This window comes from Amborella trichopoda, chromosome 1 (assembly GCF_054954075.1).
Source record: "Amborella trichopoda isolate Santa Cruz 75 chromosome 1, AtrichopodaSantaCruz75HAP2 v2.0, whole genome shotgun sequence".
Lineage (NCBI taxonomy): Eukaryota > Viridiplantae > Streptophyta > Magnoliopsida > Amborellales > Amborellaceae > Amborella > Amborella trichopoda.
Window position 1 is genome coordinate 39,086,949 of NC_142336.1, and position 27,741 is coordinate 39,114,689.

Consider the following 27,741-nt stretch of genomic DNA (forward strand, 5'->3'; position numbering starts at 1 on the left):
TTTTAATAATACCGAAAATATTAAAAATCCATCTCCACATGCCACATATCTCAACGGCCCTTAAAGTCTTCTTCAAAATACATAAAAATGGTGCTCCAGATGGATTCCAGTCATGAAAGGCTGCAGGGTTTGGGCCCCAGGACATATCTTTTTTTTTCCTTAAACCAAAAAGGATCATTCCATTTGGTCCTACAACTCACCTGATTCACGTGAACATATTCCGTACACCAGCGAAGGGATCAAAATCTTTTTCGAGACTCAACACAATATCTGGGCCGTTGATTCAGGCGCCAGCTCAGCTTTGCCCTTTTGGCCCACGGCACTTCATCTCCCTTGTTGGGGTCACGTCTCCTGGGACCAAAACGGTCATCATAGAAGTTGTTAGTGGCATTTTAGTCAGTTAAGAATAGTTATGGGCATTTTTGTTATTTCCACGCCGGCGCCCACTGAACAAGGAGGGAGAGATATGAGAGAGAGAGTCCCCGCTTTTTTTCATCCATTCCAGTTCCTTGTCAGTCATTTGAAATTTCTTTGTCGTTGCAGAGTTGAAAACCTCACACTTTCTCTCTCTTCATTTCCGCTTTCTCTCTCTTCATTTCTTGGTATTCTAAAGTTCCATCTACCGCCATTAAAACCTTTACCGTTGCATGTGCCAAAAATCAGCAACGTGCAAAACTCCATTGACTATCTCTCTACCTCTCTCTAGAATACGTGGCTCCTGGTTGAAACATTTTCAGCGTAGGAAGCATCTATGCGATTGCGTAAATCTAGGGTTTTCTTATTCCATGGATTGAATCCTCTTGTGTCGTGGCTCTCATTGTTACTCACCTGGTACAAAGCTTGTGTCTATAGCCTGGTATCTTGAAGAGGAGTTGTAGTTTTAAAACTTTGCTCTGTTTTTTAAATGTTCAGTTGGCTTGTTAGGGTTTTTGGAAGGAATTAGGGTTCTCTGTTGAGTCTGGGTTCCTGAGGAGTTGGTACTTTGAAGTTCGAGAGAGATGGACCATCAGATGGGTTTGAAGAGAGAGGAGACCGGTGTTGATGCTTCCAAAGAGCTCCCTCCTTGTTGTTTGAAGGCGATGGCTGCTCTTCCAGAGTCCGAATCGAAGTGCATCAATACCGTTGTCACTGGATGGTTCTCAGAACCACAGTCATTTTCTGGTCGTTCTCTATTTGTATTTCTCCTTTTTATGTTATGCATTTTTTATTTTTGATGATCTTGCATTTTTTTTTGGTTGTTGCATGTGCTTAACATTCGTTTATATATTTGTGGGTTCTAATTAAATGTTTGTACAGCTTTTTTTCGAGTATGTATGTAGGTTGTAACACTTTGTTGAGTGGACAGTCCATTTAATTACTAATTCTGTTATTTTTTCTATGTATATCTATTTTGTAACTTACTTTGTGTTCCCATTATTGTTTGCAACAGGAGAGTCATGCAAATATTTCAATAATCCCATGTGGCCAGGTATATCTCCTTGCCTTGATATAGAGACTCTGTTGATGTATTATTAGTTCGTTTTTTTCTCTTGCTATAGATTCGTGATGATTTCTTCTTGTTTGTATTTGACATGTACGTGTTCTTATTTATTTGGATTGGATGTAAGCCCGTGGAACCGCCATATCTGACTATTGGGCTTCTTTCCTCAGTAGCTTTCTTCCTATTCCGAATCATAACCCCCAGTCCGGGACACGCCACTAATGGAATGGCTGGTTATTAGCTATTATTCCAGGCCCGGTTAGGTTTAGGAGTCATGTTTTCTATGTCACTGATGAAGATTAAATAGGCCAGGCTTATTCTCAGGCACGCTAGTTCTTTCTCAAGGCAAGGCCATTTATTCCTTCATAGATTGATTGTTTTTATGACTACTTCATTGCTGATTATTAATGACTAATTAACCCTGTATGCATGCGCCTTTGATTTCAGTAGTGAGTAAGCAAACCAAACAAGTGTTTGAGACCACCATTAGCAGGTATCCTGTTACTAGTTCACAAAGTGAATGAGTTCAGGAGGGATGGTCCAACTGAGCGGTGTAAAGTTAGGCCGACTGAATGAACAGAAAGTGGGATGGTGGCTACAGTACTAAGGACCCTAAAACACAAAACATGTATACCGCCTGAAAGAAGGGTTCATGAATCCACTGACTGACGGCACTCAACTCAGGGAACTCAGGGACTTCGGGCCAGAATCAACTAGAAACTTTTGACTGATCGGACTAAGAGACGAGAGGAAATAGTGGCTCTGAATATTAATGCTCCCTGCTTGAACTACATGTTCTGTTATTGTATACCCGAATTTTCAGCATATGGGGTCCAGCATTTTCTTGATATCTGTTAGTCTTGACTTGAAGATATTGTTATCCACAATTTGTGTTGTTGATTACTGAAAAAAAAAGTTAAAAAAAAAACAATTACGATGCTGTTCTCTGCACATAGAGCAAGCACAGTACATTGTTTTGTTTGCAAAGCAAAAACTGATTTATTTCATTTTTTAAAGAAATATTAATTGGTGTTAATTGGTTATTTCAGGTGTCAATGTGATGCATCAACAAAGAGTTCGTATACTAGTAGGGTCAATTATCTTAATATGCCCTGTTATCCCCTTAAAAAATATATTGTCTTTCAGTATGGGTTTTTCAAGAGCCATGCAAGATTTTTCCATGAAGTTTGGATCTATGAAAGGAAATTTATTCAATAAGTGCATTGAAGTTTCATTGGGAATTTCACTGTCGCCCCGGCCATTGGATGTCAACAGTGAGTGTCTGGGATGCGTGACATAATTTAAATGATGAACAACACATCCTAGCGCCCTCCTCTATATTGACATCTGATGTCGGAATGACGTCGAGTTTGTGAGACTTCACTGTGCTCTTGGCATATGAAATCATGAACTCAGTGCAGCATGGTTTATCTATTGTAGGAGGTTAAGATTGGCCATATCAATTGAATATTGTTTGTTGGCATTCATCTCTTGGACCAAGGGAGGCAATATGTAAATTTTGGGGTTGGCTCAGCAACTGGCAAAAACCAGACATGAATTCTTTTGGTCCTTTTCAATTATAGCAAGAAAAGTTTACAGGACTATAAATTTTGGGAAAGTAAAATTCCAGATGGATCTTTATGTGGCAAACATCTTGGTGACAATAATACATTGTTGGATGATAAAAAATGGGCTGGTATCCAAAAAAAATGAGATCACCCAAGAGGTGAAGGGTTACTCATGAGGGACCATTTGTGAACAATGACCTATGAGGGCATTAGCAATTTTAGGCATCCCTTTGGGTACCTAGCATGGGCTGAAGAACCACTCTCATATTCTACTCCCTTAGGGGCAATGTAGTAGGAACATGTATGCTGTGTTATAGCTTGAGGCACATGAAAGAAATATATTAGGGTTTTCCCCATTGATGCCTTTTGAGATGGTTTCCTGTACAGATTTTGTTGGATCAAATGCAATGTGGGGCCATAAATGCATACTAAGTGCAATGGGGGTATCCTTCCTCTTCACCCTGATTTTAAAAAATAACTCATAAGTAATAGAGCCATGTTATTTGGGAATTGTTAACACCTGTTTTTGAAGCAAGTTCTGATCCAGGGCAGCCAACAAGAGCCTTGCTTCTTTACCTCTCTCTCTCAAGTTCCATCTAAAACCCGATTATAAGAAATTGGAGTCGCTTATGACATGTCCGTACAACACTGAACACTGACACAAAGTCTTATGTGTGTAATATATATAAAATACAAAACTCATCTGGCGACTCTTCCTAGGATTGTCAAGCAAGGCATTTGAAGTGTCTGTATGCATGTTTGTTACAGTATCTTTGTCAGATATTGAACTGTGTCTGATATCTGCGTCTTTGTCAGCTGAGTCAAACTTTTTGTCATCCATTCTTGCTCTTTCTTACCTACTTTGCCCAGTGTCAAAATCTTTACTTGGCAAACATTCTCAATCTCAAAGTTTTGTCAACAGGAGTTGATGAGAGTTGACTTGGTTTTGCTTGGAACTGAGTGTAGTTGAACTTTTAAATCACTAATTGGAACATGACCATGCTTGAAGAATTATCTGTTTAAGTAAATTTGATTTGGTTTCATCTCTTTCTACTGGTGGTTTCTAAAATTTGTTGACTATTTGTTATTAATCTTGAATATGTTTACTCTTTTCAGTTCGATGCTTCTTCGATGTTTGATTAACGAATAGAACAAATTTTTAACATAATACATTTGGAGTTAGTATTGCTCGTTTTCATGTTCATTGAAGTATTTTGGAGTAAGGGTTGAAGAAGGTGTTCTACATATTTGGTAGAAACTTTTGGTTATTGATCTATGTAGAGCCCATGATGTATTTGTCCGTCCTAATGGTATCCAACAAGAGTTATTGCCTGCAGATCTTCCTGTTAAATTTGAGTTATATCAGTCCTTCCCTATCCTCTATCCTCTATATGCATGCAAGCTAACTGCAACACATCACAATGCTACTCCAGTCCCAATTCGTCCTACTTTGTCAGATTACCTTCTGTTTTTTGCAACTTTGTCATTCCTTTTGTTTATAATATTGCAATCCTTTTCATTTTAATTGCATTTATAGAAGTATTGCTGTCTGCCTATTAGTTTTTATTGTTGAAATCTAATTCTCGAGGGTATGGATATGTTCGATTTTATGCAATAATGACACTTCATTTTCCAATAATTGGTGATTTAATATTGGGGTTCTCAATTTGATGTTTGTGCTTGTCTTGAATTTCACTGGTTGTCATTCATAGGAGAAGCTCATTCTTTGAAGGTTGAAAAGATTCTCTTCAAGGGGAAGTCAGACTACCAAGAGATCCTGGTTTTTGAGGTTTGTCCTGCTTGATGACAAATATTGGCTTCTAGGACCATTTACACTGTTCATCTCATTCTTCTGTCTGAGATTATCTCTGATGGTCTTATATGTGCAGTCAACATCGTATGGAAAAGTTCTTGTTCTTGATGGTATTGTGCAGTTAACCGAAAAAGATGAGTGTGCTTATCAAGAGATGATTGCTCATCTTCCGCTTTGTTCCCTTCCTTCCCCTAAAAATGTAATTGTCTCTTATCCTATATTACATGTTTTCTCACACATTTACAAGATTAGATTTGGCTAGTATGATTCATTTGGTTTGTCGACCTTTCATATTAAATATTTTATTGATCTATTTTGTGGATGGAGAAATAAGGCTATGTGATTGACAATCATCCTTGTTCTAAATGACTTCATGGAAGATGGATATTTAATAGGTAAGATTCAGGGTTTCTGGCCATTTGAATCCAGATTGTACCCATTCAAATCTGCCTGAGGGGTAATTTGCAATACTCTCCTTATCGAAAGCCACTGTCTTTCTTTTTTCTCTTTTTAAAGAGTATCTTGAAATAGGCTTATCTGGAATATCCATATCCACTGGTCCTTTTGAGAAAAGAGCAGATGACATATGGGCTTCTGAGCTAGGTATATTCACCTCCTTATTTATTTGAAAAGGCCTAGGGATAATGGCTATTTAAAATATCCTTATTCCACGTACTTATTTTTCTAAAAAGATCTATGGAGTATGGGTATTTGAGATTCCTTATTTCACCTGCTTCTTTTTTTAAGGTGACCCTTGAATTATGGGTATTTCAAATCTCCAGATATCATCACTTTATTTTTTTATTAAAAGGCCCCACAAAATATGACTATTTAATTTACCCATACACCCAAGAAAAATGGGTACACATTTCATGGACTGTTTTTTCAAGAAAGTGGTAATTTTTTTTTTTTTTTGGGGGGGGGGGGGGGGGTTGGGAAATATTGTAAGTTGCATGATGTTGGGAAGAGGGAGAAAGACAAATAAAATAATCAAGAAAATAAAAAGTAGAAATGAATCATCATCATCATTCAAGCTTTATCCCACTTATTTGCTTAAAGATAGAAATGAATGTGAGAGATTATACCCTCTCTGGCTTTGCAAAGGTAGGGCTGGCTGACAATGGGCCAGACCAGCCTTGGCCTGAGCTCGACTCGGGTCCCTATTGGGCTGCCCATGTTTTATCTAGACTGGGTTGAGCCTAAGGGGCCTAGCCCGGGCCGGGCTTGGCTGGCCTTATAGATTCTTCTTTTCTTAGTAAAGAAAAACTATCGTCAAACAGTAGCCCTGGCCAGCGATGGCCTAGGCCCGGCCTTGCCTGGCCCTTTGATGGCCTAGCCCTTGGGTCATAGCCCTTGGGTCATATTTTATGGCCCAAGCCTTTATTTTTCAAGGTAAGGCCGATTGGGCTAGGCTGAGCCGCCTGGTCCATTGCGAGGCTTAGAAAGGTGTCCTCCCCAAAAGATTTTTACTAGACAACCAATTCTTCTTCTCCATTCTCCTGTTTATTATCCGACACTTAGATTTATATCGAAGAAATAGAAGAAAAATCCTAAAACCTGACTTGCTTGTTGAGAAACCCTAACCACAACTAGATCCAAGCTCTTCATCCATTTTAAAATTAAGCTTCCAATTTTATCCCCAATTCTCTACAACTAAAAAGAAAAGGACATAATTACCCTAAAAAAATCTAAGAACTAATTAACCCAAAACTCTAATTTCAATATCTTTAAAAAATATCATAAAGAATTTAAGCCTTGATTGCATCATTATCCTGGAGTCCGGAGAAGCTCGACCTCGAGCTTGAGGATTCAAAAGAGGAATCAAAGACTATCCCTTTGTCACCATGTAGGTAGCTTTGGATGCTCATCTTTTTCATGAATTTCATTGATTTCTTTCCTTTTTGGGCATTCACGTGCATGATGCCCAATTTCGTTTAATTGCTAATGAGTAACCGTAAAGGATCCTACTTGATATCATTCTTTTCTTTATCAAATTTTGGGTGCTCAACTATAATTTGTCTAGTTAAGGAATTGCTTATTAGTGCTCAACTATAATTTGTCTCCATTTGTAGAGCAATTTGAAAAGCCTTATTCAAAGTCCATAACCGATGTAGAAAAAATATTATTCTTAAAGATTGGTTGGAGCACATTAACGTAATAGGAAAACTCTTGTATTTCAATCCCTCGGAGGTTGTTTCGAGCTAATGGTGCACTAATTTCTTCTCAATCCCTCGGAGGTTGGTTCGAGTCCTCTGAGTGTCACTGTTTCCTTTTAAACTAGCTTTAACTTCATTTTTTTTGTTTTAACCAGTTAAACTCGCTTCAACTTCTTTATTAATGTTATTAACGTAGAAAAAAGAAGTCAAGAGGGAGGACTCGAACCTCCTTACATTTGGGAAGGGACTGAATGTTCTAGCCATAGTGGCCTAACTAACTTAGCAATGTAAATGATATATATTATATGTTATGTTCCTCTCTTTCTCTCTCTCTCTGTGTGGGATTATTGATCCAAATTATTGATCTGAATAAGGATTAGTGGGTGGACAATCCACGCCACCAATCCCTTTTCTAAAACACTAGTTGTACCAAGTTTAAACAATTCAATCCACTCAAAATAGGTTTTCAACTGCACTCAACTAATTAACAAAACCGTGTATGTAAAGCTTACCATGAAACTCAGGGAGATCGACCTTAATACCTCGTGTAGGGGTGGGTAATAGGTTGGGTCGTCTTGCCAACCCGACAGATTCGACTTAGGTTTGGGTATATTAGGTCGGGTTAGGTCCAAGTCTAGGTTGACCCGATCTGACTTGACCTAACTTGAATATTTTAGATGTACTGTTTATTTTATTTAAATAATATTGTGTATTATATAATCTAGTAATGTACTATTATTTTATTATATATTTTTATACACCATATGACATAATTTTTAATATGATGTACTATTCTATAAGATGTTATAACTAGAAGCTTAAAGGGATTCTCAAGAGGATGGTTTCTCTTTATTCCCTTCGACTATTTTTTTGTTATTGAGAGTTAAAGGCATAAATAAGAGAGAGAGAGAGAGAGAGAGAGAGAGAGAGAGAGAGAGAGAGAGAGAGAGAGAGAGAGAGAGAGAGAGAGAGAGTTACGTAAAATTAGTGGTTGACCTGATTGAGTCCGAGTTGAGTCTGGGTCCGTTGGGTCTGTGTCCATTGTGTCAGGTCAAGTCAACCAGGATTCGACTCGACCTAACCCATTTCTACCCCCAATATTCCAAAAGGCAGACCGCCCAGCGCCTAAGCGGCTTGCCCTTTGGGCGGTCGCCTCGGCGCTAGCACTGGCCTAGGTGGGAGCCCAGTGCCCAGCCTTGTGGAAATGCCCCTTGTTGAGGGTTATTTTTGGGTTCTTTTTGAAAACCAAAAGGGGATTAAAGTGGGGTTTAGATTCATTAGAAACCTATACCCCATTAGAGTCCATTTTAGAGAGAGAAACCTAAAAAAACTAGATTTTTGTGATTTTCATTGGATCAAAGGGTTTTTCAAAGCTACGCGAAATTGATCTAAACATCACTCATTGAGATTAGATTTAGTTTTGGATGTTTTATAGGTGTATTAGAGGGTGTTTTAGAAAAATTTGATATTAAAAAAATCTCAAAGGTGGAAGTTTGGAGATCGAGCGATCAAATTTAGTGAAAGATTTTATTATTTAGATTACTTGTATTATTTTGAGATGTCTTCTTTGGGATCTAATCTAAGTGGTGATCCGGGATGGAAATATGGCTATGCCCGAGTCCTTTGGATAAAAATTGGTTAAGATGCAATTATTGTGAAAAGGATACAAATGTGGGCATAAACCGGTTGAAGAAACATCTTTTCGGTATTAGGGGGAATGTTGGGGAGATTAAGAAAATATGAGTTCAGTAAAACACAAACAGGAACAAAAGCCTTGTCATTTGGATAAGTCTATTTCTGGTTCTGCTAGAAGAGGTGATCTGCGTTGGAAGTATGGTTATAACTCGAAACCAAACGACAAAAAATGTATAAGGTGTAATTTTTTTGAAAAGATACCAATGGGGGGTATTAACAGATTCAAAAAACACCTAACCAATATTAAAGGGAATGTTGCTTCTTGTAGAAAGGTTACTAAAGTTATTAGGGATGAGGTTAGAGAATATTTGAATTTAGTAAAACTAGAAAAGGAAGACAATGAGCCTTGCTATATAGAAATATCTTCTCCAGGTTCTTTTAGAAGTGGTGATCTAGGTTCTCCAGGTTATACAAAAATTGTATAAGGTGTAATTATTGTGGAAATGATACTTAGGAGGTCAGTTACGAGTTCAAGAAACGCCTTACCAGTATTAAGAGGGATGTTGCCTTGTGTAAAAATGTTTCTGAGGCTACCAGGAATGAGATTAAACAATATTTGAGTTCAGTGAAACACAAAAAGCAAGAAAAAGGTGAAGATGCACCAAGTAGGGCAACCAAGATTCCTAGGGCGTCATTTCCACAGAGTAAGAAGGGGTAGAAATGTTATCGTATGGATTCAATCGTACAGATACATATCTATACAGATATGTATGGATATATATCTCTTGATAAGAATAGGTGTACATGTATGGATATGTATCTCTTGATTATGATAAGATTAGGTAGTATCTATTAATAACTGTTGGTATCTATCTATAATTGTTATTGGTTGTATATTTATACTAGGTCTTGTTTATTCTTTCATAGAATCAATATATAGAGAATTCTCTGCATATTCTAAGATTCTATCATGGTATCAGAGCCATAGACTCCTCAACCACAGATCTGAGCTCGCACCTCAAATCTGAGGTTGCCGTAGCCCCTTTGCCCAGCTTATCCGCATCGAGGCCTCATCTTCATTTCAAAAATTTCATGCCGTTTTCTCCTCAACCTCAAATCCGAGCTCTATTGAAGAGTCATGTTTTCAACCATCTACCTATCAGTCATTATTGTTGAGCTATGCTTTCGACTCACCATCTAACTGTCCTTCCATGCACCCATCAATCCATTGTTTTATTTATCTGCCAATTCATCAACCAAACCCACCATGCAACTGTCTATTGACTTGAACTTCGCAAATACCAGCACCAACAGTCATCTTTTGCTATTTGCAAAGTTTCCTTGCAATAGTTCCCTTATGTGATCAAATTTTGCTATTTGCAAAGTTCCCTTTGCAAACATTACCGCCAACAAAAAAAATCTCACACCACAACGCTTACTAATGATCAAATGTTATCCTTTAAACCTTCTTCTCCATAGGCCGTCATGCTCAACCTCAATAGTCCATCAAACTGTGATGATTTAGTAGTTACACCCCATATTACGGAATCATTTAGAGCAATCTTATGATATTACGGAATCATCCAAAGCAATCATAAGATTGATTCGTCTAAGAGATGGTTTCGTTAGCAGGACCCATATATTGATGCTGTTGTGAGTTACTGGCCCACTCGAGTCGTGTTTCGACTCTCCGTATTTGCTTCTCACATATTTACTATTGTACTTGTTGTTGTTGTTGCATTCGCCACAAAATCGTTGCTGCAGGGCTCCCCTCTGATGTCAAACCCCTGTTGAGCCATATTTGAAACCTGCCTCTAAATCCACTGAAAATGGCCTCTGAAAACAACCGATCTGCCTCATTTGAAAAACTGCCCCTTTGTCTGCTTTTTGCCTTTGGATCTTGATCTTAGGGTCCAGATCCATCTGAAATTTCACCCAGCCACTCTGATATGATATTGTAGGTTTTCTGAAAAAGCGTCTCTTTGAAAATTCATCCAAAAAAGAAAAAAAACAATCGTAGGTTTTTTGAATTCATCTTCGTGTTGTCTGTTATTTTCTATATGATCAAGTTTTCTATTACTTGATCATGTCTGTTCTGGTCTGCGAGCTGCTGAATTGGTCTCAGATACATATTTGTATGGATATGTATATTTATATATATATATATACCTATATATATATCTCTTGATAATATTAGGTGTCCTTGTATGGATAGCTATCTCTTGATTATGATAAGATTAGGTAGTATCTATCAGTAACTGTTGGTATCTATCCATAACTATTACTGGTTGTATATTTATGCTAGGCCTTTTTTTTTTTTTGACAAGGTTACATAGGAATGGAACTTGAGATGTAGTGCCATGAAAATTCAGCTGCTACCGTCTTGACCCAAGCCCGATATTGGGTCTCGTTCATTCTTTAATACAATCAATATATAGAGAGTTCTTTGCATATTTTGAGATTCTATCATGAAGAAGAGGAGAAAGAGGCAGATTCAGAAGAAACAAAGGAGGGCGAGTGTTATGTTGAAGAGGGAAATGATTCTGATGATGATGGCCTTGAATCCGACACATATGATGAGGCTTACCTTACTTTTTCTGATGATGACTGAAGATACTTGACTATTGGTGTTGAGTCTTAGACTGTATATTTTCTTTTTCTTATTTTCTGGTTTCTACTATTTAGTTTTATGTGTATGCTTGTGTGGTTGTATCATTGTATGAAAAATATGGGTTATGGAATGATATGAACTATGGAGCATGGAGTATGGTTTATGGAGTATGGATTATAGATTGTGCTTGTATTACTAATTTATTGGTTACTATTATAATTTATTTTTGTTTGTGCTAGTAGTCTATCTATTATGAATATACAAGGGTTTGGAACTTTTGGATTAAGAGATTTTTAATATTTTATAATGTATACTCATATTCCCCTACCCCCTGCTCCTCTTCTTAAACCTATGTTCTAGGCCGCCTAGTTTCTTGGCGGTCGCTTAGGTGTTGGGCGGCCAGGACCCCCCCAGTCGCCTAGGCGCCGCACAATGTTTTTTGGAACACTGCCCCTTATTTCTAGTGCATGATCCACAAGTCGTGTTTCTTTCCTCAATTTGATCTTGCATATGGGATTGGTCATGTGGAGTTGGTTGTGGAAATCGATTGATTAAGTGTTGGATCTAATGGATTATGAGCATTCTCCTTTCGGCAATCTATATTTTTAATCATTGTAACCGTTCGTTCATTTTACTGATATCTCCTTGAATTTCTCCAATCTATCCTTGTATACCTTCCATGACTTGACTTATTCCCTATTTAATTTGTTGATTCACAACCTCCATGATTTGTGGCAATGTATTCTCCATCTAAAGATCGAGCTTTGGCGGCGTCGTGAGGGAGGGATCTTCTAAAGTTCTGATGCCGATTAATGTAGGGGAAAGGGAGAAAGAAGAATAAAATAAAGCAAAAGATTCAAAATTAGAAATAAAGGTGAGAGATTATTCTATATGCCATCTCTCTAGGTTTGCAAGGGAGTTCACCCTGAAAGACACTTTCACAAGACAACATCAATTTTTCTTCGTTGTTCTCTTTTTCTCTTGTCCAACATATTTATAGACAAAAAATCTTAAAACCTAACTCACTCCTTAAGAAGCCTTAACCATATCTAAGTCTTAGCCTTTATCTATTATAATTAAAACTTTTAATTCTACCTTCAATTCTCTATAGCTAAAGAAAAGTCATAATTACCCTAAATTTGATAAAAACCCAAATAACCCCAAACATAGTTTTAATCTCTTATAAAAAAGAAAATGTGAAAACCCTAATTGCATCATTCATCATCATCATTATCATCATCCGAGCCTTATACCAATTATTTGGGGCTACCCAAATTGCATCATTGCCCTTCCAAAAGTTCTTGCATGATGCATATTTGGTTCCAGATAGTGAGAAACCTTTTATCATGCCGTGTAGAAAATGTCCATCGTCATGGTTTTTCTTATTAAAAATCCTTCTTATTATTCAGTCCTGCTGTTATTTTGTGTCCCTCAAAGGCAATCTAGACGTAGAATAACCTAATCGACATGGGGTGAGATTCTTTGGCTGATTTTCGTTTTTCTTTACTAATTGATTTGTATTCATACTTGGGGCTAATACATGGTCAATGAACCACCTTATTTTGGGTGAATTTTGGAAGTCGTGGGATTTCTTGTCACATATCTTTAATGGTATTATAAAGGATTAAGAAACTAAAAAGAAAAAGAGAAGCAATTCTGGCATTCCAAATGATTTTCGTGGATAGAACATTGGACATGTGAACTCACATTTGTAATTTTGAAGTTTGAATTGCTGTATGTAGGGAGTTTCTAGTCACTTAATATGTTTTTGTGGTTTTCATTTTATGTTATTTTAATTAATGGTTCCAAATGCAGGTTCTGGTTGTAGGAGGTGGTGATGGCGGGGTCCTTAGAGAAATATCTCGACATAGCTCTGTAGAGCGAATTGATATTTGTGAAATAGATAAAATGGTTATTGATGTAAGTATTTCTAATGATTTTTCAGTATCTTCAATTCTATTTCTTATGCACCTTATCATTTCAAGTAACCTAGTTTTGAACTATTTGTTTTAGGTCTGTGAAAAGTACTTCCCATATTTGTCTCTTGGATTTGAAGATCCACGTGTCTCACTTCATGTGGGCGATGGTATGGAAGATTTGTTTCTCCACTTTGGGTAGTTGCATTACTTGTGTTTATTTGTTATTATTGATGTCATGGAATAATGATCTTATGTATTGATCCTTCTTATTTTTCTTATCCTTTTCCATGTTGTGAGTTATGATTGACGAATATGTTCTATTTGATTCTGTACGATGGCAAGTTGAATCTATGTATTTCATCATGGAATTATTCTTAGTAGGGAACTTTTAAAAGGGAATGATACCCTAAGATGTTAACTACAGTTTCATCTTCTTTTCATATTGATACTGATTTCCCTGCAGCTGCTAAATTCCTGCGAGAAGCATCTGAAGGGATGTATGATGCAATTATCGTGGATTCATCAGATCCAATAGGTATATTTCATTCTTATTTCCCTTAGATTTTTGGAATTTTTGGCTAGTGTAGAGAAAGTTCCAGTGTGGAATTACGGTGCGATTAGAAATAGCTGATCGAAACTGATACATTAGAAGGGACCTTATGAAAATAGCAATAAAAATAATGGAATGTTGAAACTAAATTCTGCAATTGTCTTTTTGTTTTGCTACATTTCTTCCAATAAAATTTCAAAGGTTTAGTTAAAACCTGGGATCAGTTGCCATGCAGATTCAAGTGTTAAAACACAGTTGGGCTCAATGGATATCACTGATTGAAAGTGTTTGCTAATATGTCCATATCCACTGTTTCTGTTTTAGGCTCTCAGCCTCTCGCTTCTATTGTGCGCGTTGGTGGGTGGGCGGGACAGTGGGAAGACTGTGTTTTATACAGAGACCTTATTTGGAAACTTCTCCTTTTTCCTGTCATCTCTTTACTATATAATTCTTAGATTTTAACCATCTAACTATGTGGCTGGTAATTTGTTATTGGAGTTTTTTTATATCCTTGCATTTGACTCCACACTATCCCAAGATCTAGTGGTTTCTCCCTTCTTTGCATAACAAGCAATAAACATTTATATTATTGGCTTTTGTTTATTTTTTGAATAATATAAAATTTCCTATGCTGAGTAACCAAGTGGAGTGGTTGCATGCGGTATGCTTATATCATTGTTATGTGCCTATCTGTTGTCCAAAGGTAAAAACCATTGGCAGCTTTTGAAGCTGTTTATTGAAGCCTAGTGAAGTAGAGGTTGAGTTAAATATTCAGTAATCACACTCCTAGTTCGGGTTTCTGTAATTTGGGCTTCTATTATTTGAAAATTTCACCTTTTGGCCGTATGGAACACGTTTTCTTTTCAAACATCTGTAAACTTAGATCAAAGATATACCTCGTCTCCAACTATAAGTGTCATGTGGTGACCTTATAACAATTCCAGCATGCATCTGCGTGTAAACGGGCAGGATGAAGTGGACTGGATCGTATCTCCTATGATAACTGCAATGAACAACTAGCCTGCTAGGAGGGGCACCTGATCAGGCTTACACACATTTCCTTATCTGCCCTTAGCCTGTCGAAACCCTGCACCTAAGGGCATATGTAAGATACATGCTGCCACCAAGAAGCATTCGACTGATTTGCCATTTGCTGGCCTTTGTTTTTCTTGTTGAGTTCTAGTCCTTCTCCTGTATCCCAGTGGAGATGACTAGTTTTATTGGATGGGTGGGGACAGAAGAAGTATAGCCATGGAGACTAGCTTATACCATGTATAAATCTTGCTGTTAATTCCGTTTCGATATAGGGGAGGCTGACTCCTTTGCACAAGTGGTTATTGAGGATAGTGCCTGCAGGTTGTCATCATCCTTTTGCACTCATGAGAACTCAGTATATTTATAAATTTAAAATATCAAAATTATGTTATCCTTAGTTAAGTCTGATGGCTAATATCTGAACTCCTTTTAAACAATTGACAATTTTTAATACAACATGTTGTATGTGCGGAAGATCTAATTTTGACTTTAAAATATCTTCAGAATTGACATGATGCCTAACAGTGGATAAAGTGATTGGGCCTTCTTTCTGTGGTCGCAACATTTTCTTGATGGTTGAAACCATTTGGTTGTGAAAACCTTTTTACCAATCATGATGGTTTCAATAATAACACAAACGATCAATCTTGTAACAAATAATATGTTGTGTTACTTATTTCTATTAGCTGATTTTATTTTGTTAATTATTGTTGAGGAAAAGACTAACAGCCACTTTTGTTGTAGTCTTCTTCTTATTATAGTCTTATCAGCTAAGAGTCTATTCTGTTGTAATGGAGGTTTCTTGAAATCTGATGAGGTGATAACTACATTTGTGACATGAACACTGTAGGGATGTTTTAGAAACTTGAAGTTTTGCATTATTAAAGACATTTTAGCTATTTGTCTGGTTATAGGAACATATGAAGACTTCACAAGAGATGCAAGGAAAGTATACTAAGTTCCGCATGACCATGTGGTCATATGGGTCATCACCATCCAGTTAATGGGATGGATGCTGATGCAGAGATTGGGACACACTTCCAAGTCATTCTGTGTTTTGGCTAGTCCTTTTTTTCCATTAATCGTCCAACGCATGGATTGGATGATGATGACTCTTATGGCCACATATGGCATGGAGTCATATGGATCATAATATACTTCTCGATTAATTAAGCATTAAATTATTTACGACACTTTGTTGATCCAGGTCCTGCTCAAGAACTGGTGGAAAGACCATTTTTTGAGACAATAGCAAGAGCATTAAGGCCAGGAGGTGTGCTTTGTACTATGGCAGAAAGTATGTGGCTTCATACGCACCTTATTCAAGATATGCTGTCAATTTGTCGGGCAACCTTCAAGGGATCTGTCCACTATGCCTGGACAAGTGTCCCTACATATCCGAGGTGATCCATTTTTATTCTTGTTTTTTGTGTCCAATTTGTATTTCAGATGAACCTGAATACGGAGGCTCCTAATCTCTTATGTTTCACTGAGTGAAATCCATGGTAGTTCTCCAAGTGATCAAAGTTCTGACTATTAGGGCCTTGTTAATGTAATGGTACAATATTCTTTTTGTAATTTCTGCTCAATTTATTGGATACAGTTGATTTCCTATGAAATATTTGTATAACTGAACATTAACGGAAAGGTTACTATTCTTAGGCAGCTAACATTTAAGTACACTTGTTAGAGTTTGTGAGGGTTGCATGTTGTAGAAAAGGTTGGTTTTACTTGTATCCTGAAATAGTTTGGCTGTCTTATCACTTTTCCAATTTTTATTTTTCTTATATATGGTTTTGAATGGTTGTTTAGCATAGTTATTGCTTATTATATTATTATACATGGATTGCAAACTGAAGGGCGAACAATTACGATCAATGAGCATACTGGGATTTTTTCCATCGAATAAAATTGCATAATTCAGAGTGGTACAGTCAAGATGTAATCAATTGTGACTTGTTACGGTGATTGATGTGCACACTTTGAGAAGCTATCCAAATTATTAGATAAATCAGTAAAAAGAAAGTAAAATTAAGGAACCATTCATTTTGTTCTTGCATCAGTCAGGCTTGGTGCTGTTTTATGGGGCTTGTTGGTCCAATATTGAATGGCTAAGATGATTTTGGGAGGGTTAATTTATTGTAGAGATTATACCTCCTGGTGCTGCCATGGGTTGAGATTACTTTTGGGCCACACAGATTCATCCCACTATTTTCTTGTGAGAGGATTAGAGATGTGATTACCTTAGAGGCATTGGCTCTGACAGCATTTTAGGGAGCTAGGGCTCAGGATATTTTTATCAACTTTGTGTGACTGCCTTTAGAGCAATCACACAGATCTAGGCCACAATGACACAGATCCAGGCACAGTGATCCCTTTCCAGGTTGAGAGCATCAAACTCAATTTCAATGGTAGCTTGCTGGGGAATATTGAACGTGGAGGAGTTGGAGGGGGTGTTCAGATACTAAATTGGGAGCCCACTTGGAGATCCTTTTTAGGATCAGGTTGGGTTTTGTGATTCCTCTACTGCAGAGGCATGCTTCTCTACATGGGAACATTTCACAGCCCCTTATGGTTGAGGTTTATAGGTCATTTGGTGGCATCAAGAGAGTCACCCTGTCATTGACACTTGGCAGATACTATGGAGGATGTCCTTGATTGCGCAAGTCCCATCGTGTGACATTCCATCGTGTTTGTAGGGAGGCAACTGATATGGCATATAAGTTGGCCAAAGATGGAACTGGACACAGCTCTTTACATATCCATGACGAACCATTAACTTGGCCCATGACCCCTCCATGCATCTTGTTATCCCTCTTCGTGCATGCCTATGTCTCCCATCGTTCCCTTTTATGCCTTCAATCTTTGTTTTCTTTTCTCTTTGATGCATCTGTCTCTGTTTGTAACTTTGTGCTCATTTCCACCATTGCAACTTGGTATACACTTCTACAATCTATGAAATGGTTGATTGAAAAAAGTTAGGAAGTTGTTATCTAAAAATTGCATATGTTATGAGGTAAATATGGAATTATTTTAAGAATAGTGGGAAATTTAACCTGGCATAAATTATCTTAAAATGGAAAATTTTGATTATAAGTCCAAAAGAGGGATGATTTATTGTGTTTCTTTTCCTTGTTTCTGCTTGAAAAGAGGAAAATAAGGAAATATGAAATTTAAGGTGTTATTCTAATTATAGGCACAACACACAGATAAAGTCTCTTTTGGGGACATGCAAATCTTGTTCTTACTTGAGCTCTTTTGCAGACTTACTGAGATGGGAAATTAAGAAAATACTAAAAATTAGGAAGCTCTTATCCTAATCAGGCATTCAATGAAGAGATTAGGTTTTTGGAACATGGGAATTCTATTCTTAATCAAGCTCATTCCAGGAGTGATTTTGGATTTTTCAGTTTTCTATTTTATTTGGTATGGTCGTGATTGCATCTTAATTACTGGAAGGCTATTATTGCCTATTGATGACCTACATCCATAAGAAAATTAGTATACGCATAGATGCAATGATATATTATAGATCTTTAATGAATTAGTAATATATCCACTTCATAATTTTTTTATATTGTACTATATTTTTAAAATAATATTAAAAACATTCACATTATATTCTTTGCATATGATATAATAAACTTCTATAACTATCCCGACTTTTGATTTGTCATGTCATGTGGATAATTTGTATATTGATATCATATTTCATCTTTATATTACTTCATACTAATAGTCAAACCATGGGATACACAGGATATCCTTCTGGAATTTTGAGAAGGGGGAGAAAGAGTGGGCCTAAACAAAGTAATTTTGTAAAATATTTATGCTACTATTTTTCTATGTCGTTGCATACTTTCCCTGTTGTCTAATAGAAGTTTGTCCTTCATGGAGGAGAAAAGTAACGATACAAAATGAAATTCGTAAAGAAAAATAGATTGAAAATCAAATGATGATTGATTCTTGCTAGTCATCATGCCTTCTAATAGAAACTTGCCTTCCTTCGAGAGAGAAAAAAAAAGAAGAGAGATTAATATAAGGATAAATGCTTAGGGTAGAGGAGGATTGAAACCAAAAGCTTGTTGAGGGATGAGAAAAAGAGTGAATCAAAGGAAAGAATGACAACAAAGCGACGAATGAAAGAAGAGAATTTTGATGCAATTACATCGGATTCGGTGCTCATGAAACTCATGCAATATGCATTTGTGGAAGGTGAAATACTTATGCATGTTTCTTTGCTAAGTAACTTCACCAATAGAAAGAGGGACAGTTTAGTGTAACTTAAAATGTTTTTTGAAAATGTTAACTTTGTATATATAAAAGAAATTTACATGAAGAATGTTCTATCTACAGCATCCGACATAGAACTAACTAACTTCACCAATAGAAAGAGGGACAGTTTAGTGTATCTTAAAATGTTTTTTGAAAATGTTAACTTTGTGTATATAAAAGAAATTTACGTGAAGAATGTTCTATCTACGGCATCCCACATATCGGGTGGTCAAAATATAGAAAATATAGCAGAGAGAGCACTGAAGCTCAGGGGGAGAGAGAGAGAGTCCAAAAATGGAGCGACCCCACATATTGCGTGCTTAAAAGATAGAATCTAAACCAAGAGAGGGGGGAGAGTGTAAGACCAAAAAAGGACCAGGGATAAGATAATACAATGATTATGAGTGTAAGTATCCAAAACAGAAATAAAGCATTGCTGAGAAAGTCTTCATGATTTTCTGGTGGAGGATACTGTCGGCTCTGGTTGGGCTTCTGTTAAGATGGAACTGATGTCTTGTGGGAGGGCTGCTGGTCCCTGATATTAGTAACCCGCGTTGCTGAGATTTGGAGTCCATGCTTGGTAGTTGTATGTGTGGTGTCTGCTGTTTTCAGCGGTGTGGCTTCCCGTATGTTAAGCAGTAAAAGGCGATGGGGCAAATGGCAAAGATGGAGTCTGAGATAGTTACCATAATGCGTATTTGGCATCTTAGTGCTAAGAAGAAGTTGAGAGAGATGAAAATGAAGAAAGAGTAGAGAAGAAGACAGAGATGGGTTGTGAAACTCCCGATAGGGAATATGGAACAGGTCGGGCTGTGGAAGTTAAAGATTGGGCTATAGAGGGTTGACTGAGGTGTGGGTTTTGGGGGCAAGGATGTTAAGAGAGAGGGTAGTTTAAAGATGACTAGAAGGCAAAGCCCAAAGGCCAAGTAAATTTAGCTAAACTTCCATAAGCCCAGAGAGTTGTAGCAGGTCGTCTAAGAAGGAGGAGAATGGAGAAGGGGCTGGAGGATGAGTAAGTGGGAGAAGAGGAGGGAAGAGTGAGAAGAAGAGAAGAGAAGAATGAGGAGAGATGAATGTGAGAAGCAAGGTGAAGAGGTAGAGTAGAAGATAGAAAAAAAGAGAACATGGATGAGAATGGAAGAGAGAGAATTTGTCCCATTCTCATACTTTTTTCTTTTTTTTTCCCTTTATCATTTTTTTTTTCTTCTTTGTTTAGTTTTTTCTCCTTCCCTTTTTTTTTTTTCCTCCTTCCTCCTCAATAGGACATCTGCTAGTACCCCCCTCCCTTCGCTCTCTTTTTCTTTTTTGTTCTTTTTTCTTTTTTTTTGTCGGGGGGGGTTGTGTGGGGCCCCAAAGTTACCTTTGTGGGCCCTGGCTGGGGGATAGAAGAGAGAGTGAAGAGTAGAGTGTACTTAGAGAGAGTGAAGGTTAGAAAGAGGAGAGAAGGTAGAGAAGCGTTAGGGGTTGGGCTGGGTATCCTGGCCTAACTGAGCGCTTCTTTTGCTAGTGTATCTGCTGAAGTATTGGCCTCACGGAAGCCCAACTTGAAGGTGAGTGCTGGCATGGAGCTGCAGAGAAAGTATATGTGTTCAAAGATGAAGTGTAGTCTCCAAGGAGGGGCCTGCTACTTTGTTGCCCAGAGGATTGTGTTTTTGGAATCTGACTCTACTATAATGCCTTGAGCTGGATTTCCCAATGAGCAATGTACTTGAGGCCTTCTAGAAATCCTTAGAAAAGGTGGAATCTTGGATTCCGATGTAGGTTGAGAAGGTCCATAGGGTAGGGTTTGGAGTCTGAGAGCTGCTCTCCAATGCCCGAAGGGCCGGCAAGTGAGGATCCATCTACATTGAGTTTAAGTAGGCCAGGTGGAGGAGGGGTCCAGGTTGGGTTGGGTCTGTTATTGCGGGGGGAAAGATTGGGGATGCTTTACCAATTTGTCAAGAAGTGTGAGATAGGGATATCTGTCAAGAAGTGTGAGATAGGGATATTTGTCAAGAACTGGTCTCCAAACCCATCGGGAACCTTCACAGTCTCTTCCTTCTATAACTTTCTACTTCCTAATCTCTACGTTAACCCTCTCCTCAACATAACTTGGTCCTTACCCATTCCCCACAAAGTTCAGGGCTTTATATGGATTCTCCTTCATGGCAAAACCCTCACCTTGGACCAACTTCAACATAGACGCATCTCTCTCCCCAATAGATGTACCCTCTGTTTTCAGGGAGGAAAACATTCCACATTTGTTCTTACACTGTGAGTTGTCCCTTGCCTTATGGTCCTCCCTACTCAAGCTCTTTAGCCTCCAATGGGTAACCCCTTCAACCCTGTCAAATCTCTTTGAAACTTTCTTTTCCCCCCCAAAACAGGGAAAAAACTCTGGCACTTATCTATAGCAGGCCTTTTGTCGAATGTATGGCTAGAGAGAAATATGAGAATCTTTAGGGTATCTTAAAATGTTGTTGAACAGTTTATGAAATATTGTCCATTAAGTTGGGTTAAATTTGTCCAAAAATCTGACAAATGGAATTTAGTAATATGGCATAGATTTACAGGTATCCTAATAGTGTTCGGAATTGGTATTTGTGTTGTATTGTGTTGATATTGGTACATGAAGGCCTTGTTTTTGTGCATGTTGACATGGACAACTGTTTGTGAGCTATTTGGGCTGAGATTTTGCTACCATTATCTACAATCTTCCCTCAATACGGTGTACACCATTTCTTCAAAGGGTGAGGTTTATAATAAGGCACCCTCCTTGTATTGTAGAAATAAGGTGCACATCTAAATTGTGCCTGGAAATGTAATTTTGGCGTCATAAAACTTTATGATCGCTTGAAATCTATTTTCATCGTTAGTTATGAAATTTAAAAATTCAGCAAATGATACAAATGGAGAAGATATATAAACACTTGAAAATTCTTGAAAATAGATAGTCCAAGATAACTTGTCACAAGATGCAGTATTTTTGGAGCTGAAATTACTTTGTTCTTCTTGTCTATATAACTCGAGGTCGAGATGATCAATTGGAGGGTTTTCGAATGTAGCAACACTCTATAAATATTTTTGAGGTGCACCTTACTTCTGTATACACCTCCATATTTCTACTTGTGTCGTATGATGACACACGTGTCGATGTCTTTGTAACATAGGTAAAAAAACTCACCACTTTGACCAGAACTCCCCTGGGTTGACCAAACAGGCTAAGTCGAAGGATGAACTTAGCCATTTACTCTGGCAATATTCATCGGGGTTCTGAGCTCAACTCTTTTATACTGTCAACTCATCTGGGTACATGCAACCTGCCTGAGTTTGGGGGATTGTACTTTTTTGGTCCATAGAAGATATGTGTTTTCGGTGTTTGTTCTTAGTGATAAGTTGTTACTTTGTTTTGTCTCTTTTGAATATTTCTGTAAAGTAGGATATGACAACTTTCGCGCCTATCTACTTTTGCCAAATTCTTCCATAATAAAGTTGCTATTTACACCTTTTCTTCTTTCTTTTACCTTTTTGACCTTTTTCTCTTGCTAGTCCTACCCAAGACGTTAGTGAAATACTAAAGCTCATCCTGACCCGATATGCCCATGTAAATGGATGTTATAACAAAAATATGATCATAAAGTATGATTAGAAATCCCCTATAATTTAGTGTTATTATTAGTATTATTTTGATAACTGCCTCTATAATATTACTTATTTCCTGGTCTACAAAATATGTAAATTGTTTATTAAATTTTACAAAATATACAAAGAATATCTCTGGCTCCATTTTTATATCTCAAGCTGGCCCCATTAATAATCTTTTATGATTGACCATCTATATTGTTTTATTGTGTTTTTAAGCTACAATTATGGGGTGGACATGTGTCACAAAAATAAAGAGAGACCCCATCCATAGAGAGGATGTAGGGCAAATGGCCTTTAAACAAAACAATATTAGTGCATTGGATTCTCTTTTGATGCGTTACTTCCTAAAAATAATTGCTTGTGAAGGGGAGATAGATGTGTGGATGGAGAAGGAAAGGAAAGCTTACGAATTTTATGGGAGAGATTATTGGAAGGATATTTTATGAATAGAGAAGGGAATTTTATGGATAGAGAAAGAAGGAGATTTGAAGGAATTTTATTTTATGAATTTGGGGCATTGGAATATTGGATTCTCTTTTGATTAGTTGGTTCCTAAAAATTACTGCATGCTATGGGGAGGAAGATGCAGTTGACAGAGAAGGCAAGGACAGATCATAAATTTTATGGGAGAGATTTTCGGAAGTGAATTTTATGGTATAGGAAAGGGAATTTTATTGATAGAGAAGGCAGGAGGTGTGAGAGAATTGGATATCTATCTATTATTCTAACTCTTCTCCAAATCTACCATTTTTATCCAAACTTTCCTTTCTACATATCTCCCCCTGCCCTAATCACCCTAAGTTCTCTCTCTGTTCTTAAGTTGTAGCACTTCCCTTTCATATATATTAATTGTGTATTGTAGAATAATTTTAGAATGTTGTTATTTAGGAAATGTGATATCGAGAGAGAGAGAGAGAGAGAGAGAGAGAGAGAGAGAGAGAGAGAGAGAGGAAATAGTAAAAGAAAAAGTTCATACAAGGTGTCAACCTTATATTGTAGAAATAATGTGCTCCCCAAAATCCACCTGAAAAGTTTGTTTTGATGTTGAAAAAAACCTTCCAATTGATCATCTTCACCTTGAGATGTATAAATATGAACACAAAAAGTTTGAAGTCCTAAAATAGCACATTTTGAGAGAGAGATAGAGAGGGTTGAAAACACAAAATCCTATAAATATCAGTTCCAATAGTAAATACATACTACAGCCAATAGTAAATAGATATTTGAGAGAGAGAGAGAGAGAGAGAGAGAGAGAGAGAGAGAGAGAGAGAGAGAGAGAGAGGGTTGAAAACACAAAATCCTATAAATATCAGTTCCAATCAGGATAGTTCCCTCAAATCAAACCCACAAAGAATTACAGTGCACCGGGGGGGGTCAAATGGCAGAATTTAATTTTTGTACAGGGGTCAAATGGCTGATCTAAAGCAGAAAAAGAGAAGAGGGGGGGCCTTGGAGAGTAAATAGGGAGAGATGAGAAAGAGAAATATTGGGCTTGGAGAGTATTTGATTCTTATTTGGATCGCTGGTCACCTGAGGGTTTTCATGAATAACCTCATTGAAGAGGCAACTAGAACAATATTTTCTGGCTACTATCAACTACCATTAATATCTTTCCAACTGTTACATTGGTAAGTACACTATATGGCATATAATTCTGTTTATGAGCATGAGGTTTCCACCACTTACAATGGATGGTCAAGATGAAATGTTAAAGCAAATCAACAGTTCATTTTTTCAATTAGAACATATCCTATAGGCGAATATACAACGTAAACAGTATAGATTATGTATGATATATTCAATATACAGCCAGATATTATAATTGGGGCTCACAATATCAAGGAAACCAGATAGGGATGATGCTTAAGAGGAAGAAGCTCCTGTCAGGCTAATGCAGATCCCATATTCAGACACAAAAAAAACACGACCACTCTTTTATAAACCACATGGTAAAGAGTCCACAGAGAGAGAGAGAGAGAGAGAGAGAGAGAGAGAGAGAGAGAGAGAGAGAGAGAGAGAGAGAGAGTCTTGAAGTGAGAGAATTAGTGTTTTGAGAGGGAGAGAGTACAGAGATAAACTGACAGGAGGTTGGTTCATCTTGGAGAGCTCAAAATAATGGTCTTTGAGAGAGCGGAGTAAGAGAAATTTGATTGCTGCTGCAGAAGAAGAAGAGATCTTCTGTGTTTTATGTTGATTCAGTCAACAGCATGTGCAGCTCAAGTCAGTGAATATCAAATCGTTTTTGTTTTATTGAGAGAACTAAATAAATTTTGCCTTAATTTTTATGTAACATATAGAAATTTCTTAAGATATTTGGTCTGTTTAGTTTTCTAAGATTAGCCTGGGATCTTTGTAATGGTAACTAATCTCTTTCAATATTTTTCAAATAGTCTAGGTTTAGATTATTGCGGGAAGATATGGATTATTTCTCATCCTTAAAATACATGATTCCTTGTATTGATCATGCGACTATGTCTTCTTTAAAAGAGGTTTCCTAGTTCCTCTTTTTATTTTAGTTTTTATGTAAGTATTTGATCGGAACCATGAACCTCCATTGATTTTGGAGCAGTGGTTCGATTGGGTTTATGATCTGCTCAACCGACGGCCCACCTGTTGATTTCTTGAATCCGGTAAATCCTATTGAGAAGCAGGATGCTAGAAAATCTCAAAGGGAGCTCAAATTCTACAATACAGAGGTATTCTCTTCATTTCTTTTGTAGTTTTACCTAATTCGGCATTATCATCATCGTATCATTACTTTGTTGATTCGTCTGGGTAGTTGAACCCAATTTTTTTTAAAGCTCTCTGTTTCACTGGATTCAGACTGTGAACTACCTCAAATTTTCGTATCTGAAATATCCAGTTATTCTTTCCTTGAAATGAAGTGATATTGTGAAAATGGCCAACAGACTCCTTATTCTCCTTGTACAAAGATGTTGCCTCATCATTATAGGGAGAAAGAAGGATTGTTGTCCTCTTGTTTGAGTATTAGTCAGGGCACATGTATGTTTGTCTTTATAGGTTGGGGTTCATAAATTACACGTTTGAGGTTATTTGGGCTAATTCTTTTGAACAACTTCTTTGGGGTATGTTTCCCATTGGCTGATAATATTTCTGCAGTCTGGTTGCCTGCTGTACTAAATTAGTGTTGCTGAATCTTTATGTTTCCATTTTGTGGAAAGTTATTTGACTTATTATTAAAAATATCATGTGACCCCAAATAGTTGGGAAAAAGGCTCGGCTGATGATGATGAATCCTTTTTTTTTAGGGGGTAGTTGAAGTAATTCTTTTCTGTTAACAGATGTTTGAAAACCAGCCTGCTCTTTATGACTTCTAAGGAAGGTTGGAGTGTTTCATATGCTTCTAAAAATGTCCAATGTATCCCACTCAATATCGCTGCCTCTTTTAAGTTTTTGGATGATACCTTGCCTTTTCTTTTTTCCATGAAAATAAACCTCATTATCGAAACTTTCTGAAAAATGTTCTAATCAATGTGCCTGCCTCTTGATAGGTTTTAAGCAACACCTTGCTTCTTTTTGGCATGTGAATCACCTTATACTTGAAAGTGACTCCTATGCCTTTTGATTTGTATAATTGAGGGAAAGAATCCAGGGTATTTGGTTTTCATTAAATTCCCTGAAATTATTGAATCTCAAGAGGTGAATATTTTGAAAATTTAATATAAAATTCCTGTGGCGAAGCTATTCAGATCTTGGGAACTAAAACGTGCTCTGCTTTGGACAAAATTGTGGGTTCAAAAGTCCCTCCCCAGGAGGGGCACTTGTGAAAAACTGTAGCTATCCTTGTATAAGGGTGGTTGGTAACTAAGGAGAGTTTTCAGTCTTATTTCATATATGTGGGTTGTCAAACAAAATATGAAACAGGTTTGACGGAAAAGTTTCAGAAGAAAGTTAAGTTCCGTAGAAAACTTACTAATGTAAAATAGCAAGAACATGTGAGACATGCCTTTGAATTAGTTACCCTCCTGGGAATGAATTCATGGCAGTTTTAGTCAACTTTCTTAATTGGGATTGTTGAACATTCATTTATCTGTGGTGTCGAAATTTTTAGCCAACCAAGCTAATTAGTTTTTATTTTTTTTTGAAAAAGAAACCTTTTTTGAGATATATCTAATATTTTGCATGCTCAATTTGTTCCGCAACTTTCTTGAAGTGTGACAATGAATTAGAAAGGTACACCATGTTGTTTCTCTTCAATGACTAAACAATTACATCACATTGTCTCTTTGCATCATTTATAAACATGTCTCTTGCTGACTTTGGATAATCTAAAAATATATTCAACAGCTTCCGACTGTCTGAATTTTTTCTTGGTTGGGTTACTCATCTTCCAACTTCCTACCACTTGTAAAGGCTTTGCAAAGAAGGCTAGTTCCTTCATTGTGGATCCTGTGTAGGTTTATTTTGACCATTTTGTCCATACTTTTATGAGATTTTATTTTGATTGGCTTAGCAAATCAAAGTTCCCCAAGTTTGACACTTCTTTTGGAATTTAATGAAAGAAATGAGTTCATCTAAATATTTATTTTTTTCAGTGATTAATTGCGTTAACTTGAAAGTTGCTATTGTATTTGTTTAACATTTTTAGTTGTTTTATAAATCATTACATACCTTGTAAGGTGTCTCTCGTTCTAACCATTCTGTGGTTTATGCTATTTTCATGAAGAAGATATTGTTTGATTGTTTTTAATGTCGGCTTCCGTTTTGATTGTGGTTTCCATGACTGAAACAGATGCACAAGGCAGCATTTGCATTGCCATCCTTTGCCAAGAAGGAGCTGAACAAATTTCTTACCCCTCAAACAGTGAAGGTAATATGAGTTGGAGCGTCTTCTGACATTTCTACTCGTAATTGCTTGATAGAATGGAGTGCTAGGGTTGTCCAATGACAATATGAGTTTGACTGTTTCTTGTGACATTTTCTACTTTTTTTCTTCATTTCCTAATAACGGCAATGGATACTCCTTTCCACTAAATGTATTATGAGGGATTTGAAATATGTGGTTTATTTATAGAAGAAAATGATTTGATAGGGCTTTATCCCTATCAAAATAA

The 27,741-nt window shown here is 37.0% G+C and overlaps 1 protein-coding gene across 4 annotated transcripts; it reads left to right on the forward strand.

The window, feature by feature from the left end:
- Window positions 1-494: 494 nt before the first annotated feature.
- Window positions 495-27,741, forward strand: LOC18440320 (spermine synthase). Of its 4 annotated transcripts, XM_020671017.2 has the most exons (11): window positions 495-831; window positions 925-1,161; window positions 1,430-1,468; window positions 4,761-4,837; window positions 4,938-5,060; window positions 13,079-13,183; window positions 13,277-13,349; window positions 13,646-13,717; window positions 15,975-16,170; window positions 25,236-25,362; window positions 27,420-27,741. In XM_020671017.2, exons 2-11 carry the CDS (start codon window positions 999-1,001, stop codon window positions 27,504-27,506), a joined length of 1,062 nt encoding a protein of 353 aa, XP_020526676.1. In that variant the 5' UTR covers window positions 495-831; window positions 925-998; the 3' UTR covers window positions 27,507-27,741. The 4 variants fall into 4 exon arrangements, with proteins under 4 accessions (XP_020526676.1, XP_088720746.1, XP_088720747.1 ...); XM_088864620.1 differs by lacking the exon at window positions 4,938-5,060; XM_088864621.1 differs by lacking the exons at window positions 495-831; window positions 25,236-25,362 and having other exon boundaries at window positions 868-1,161.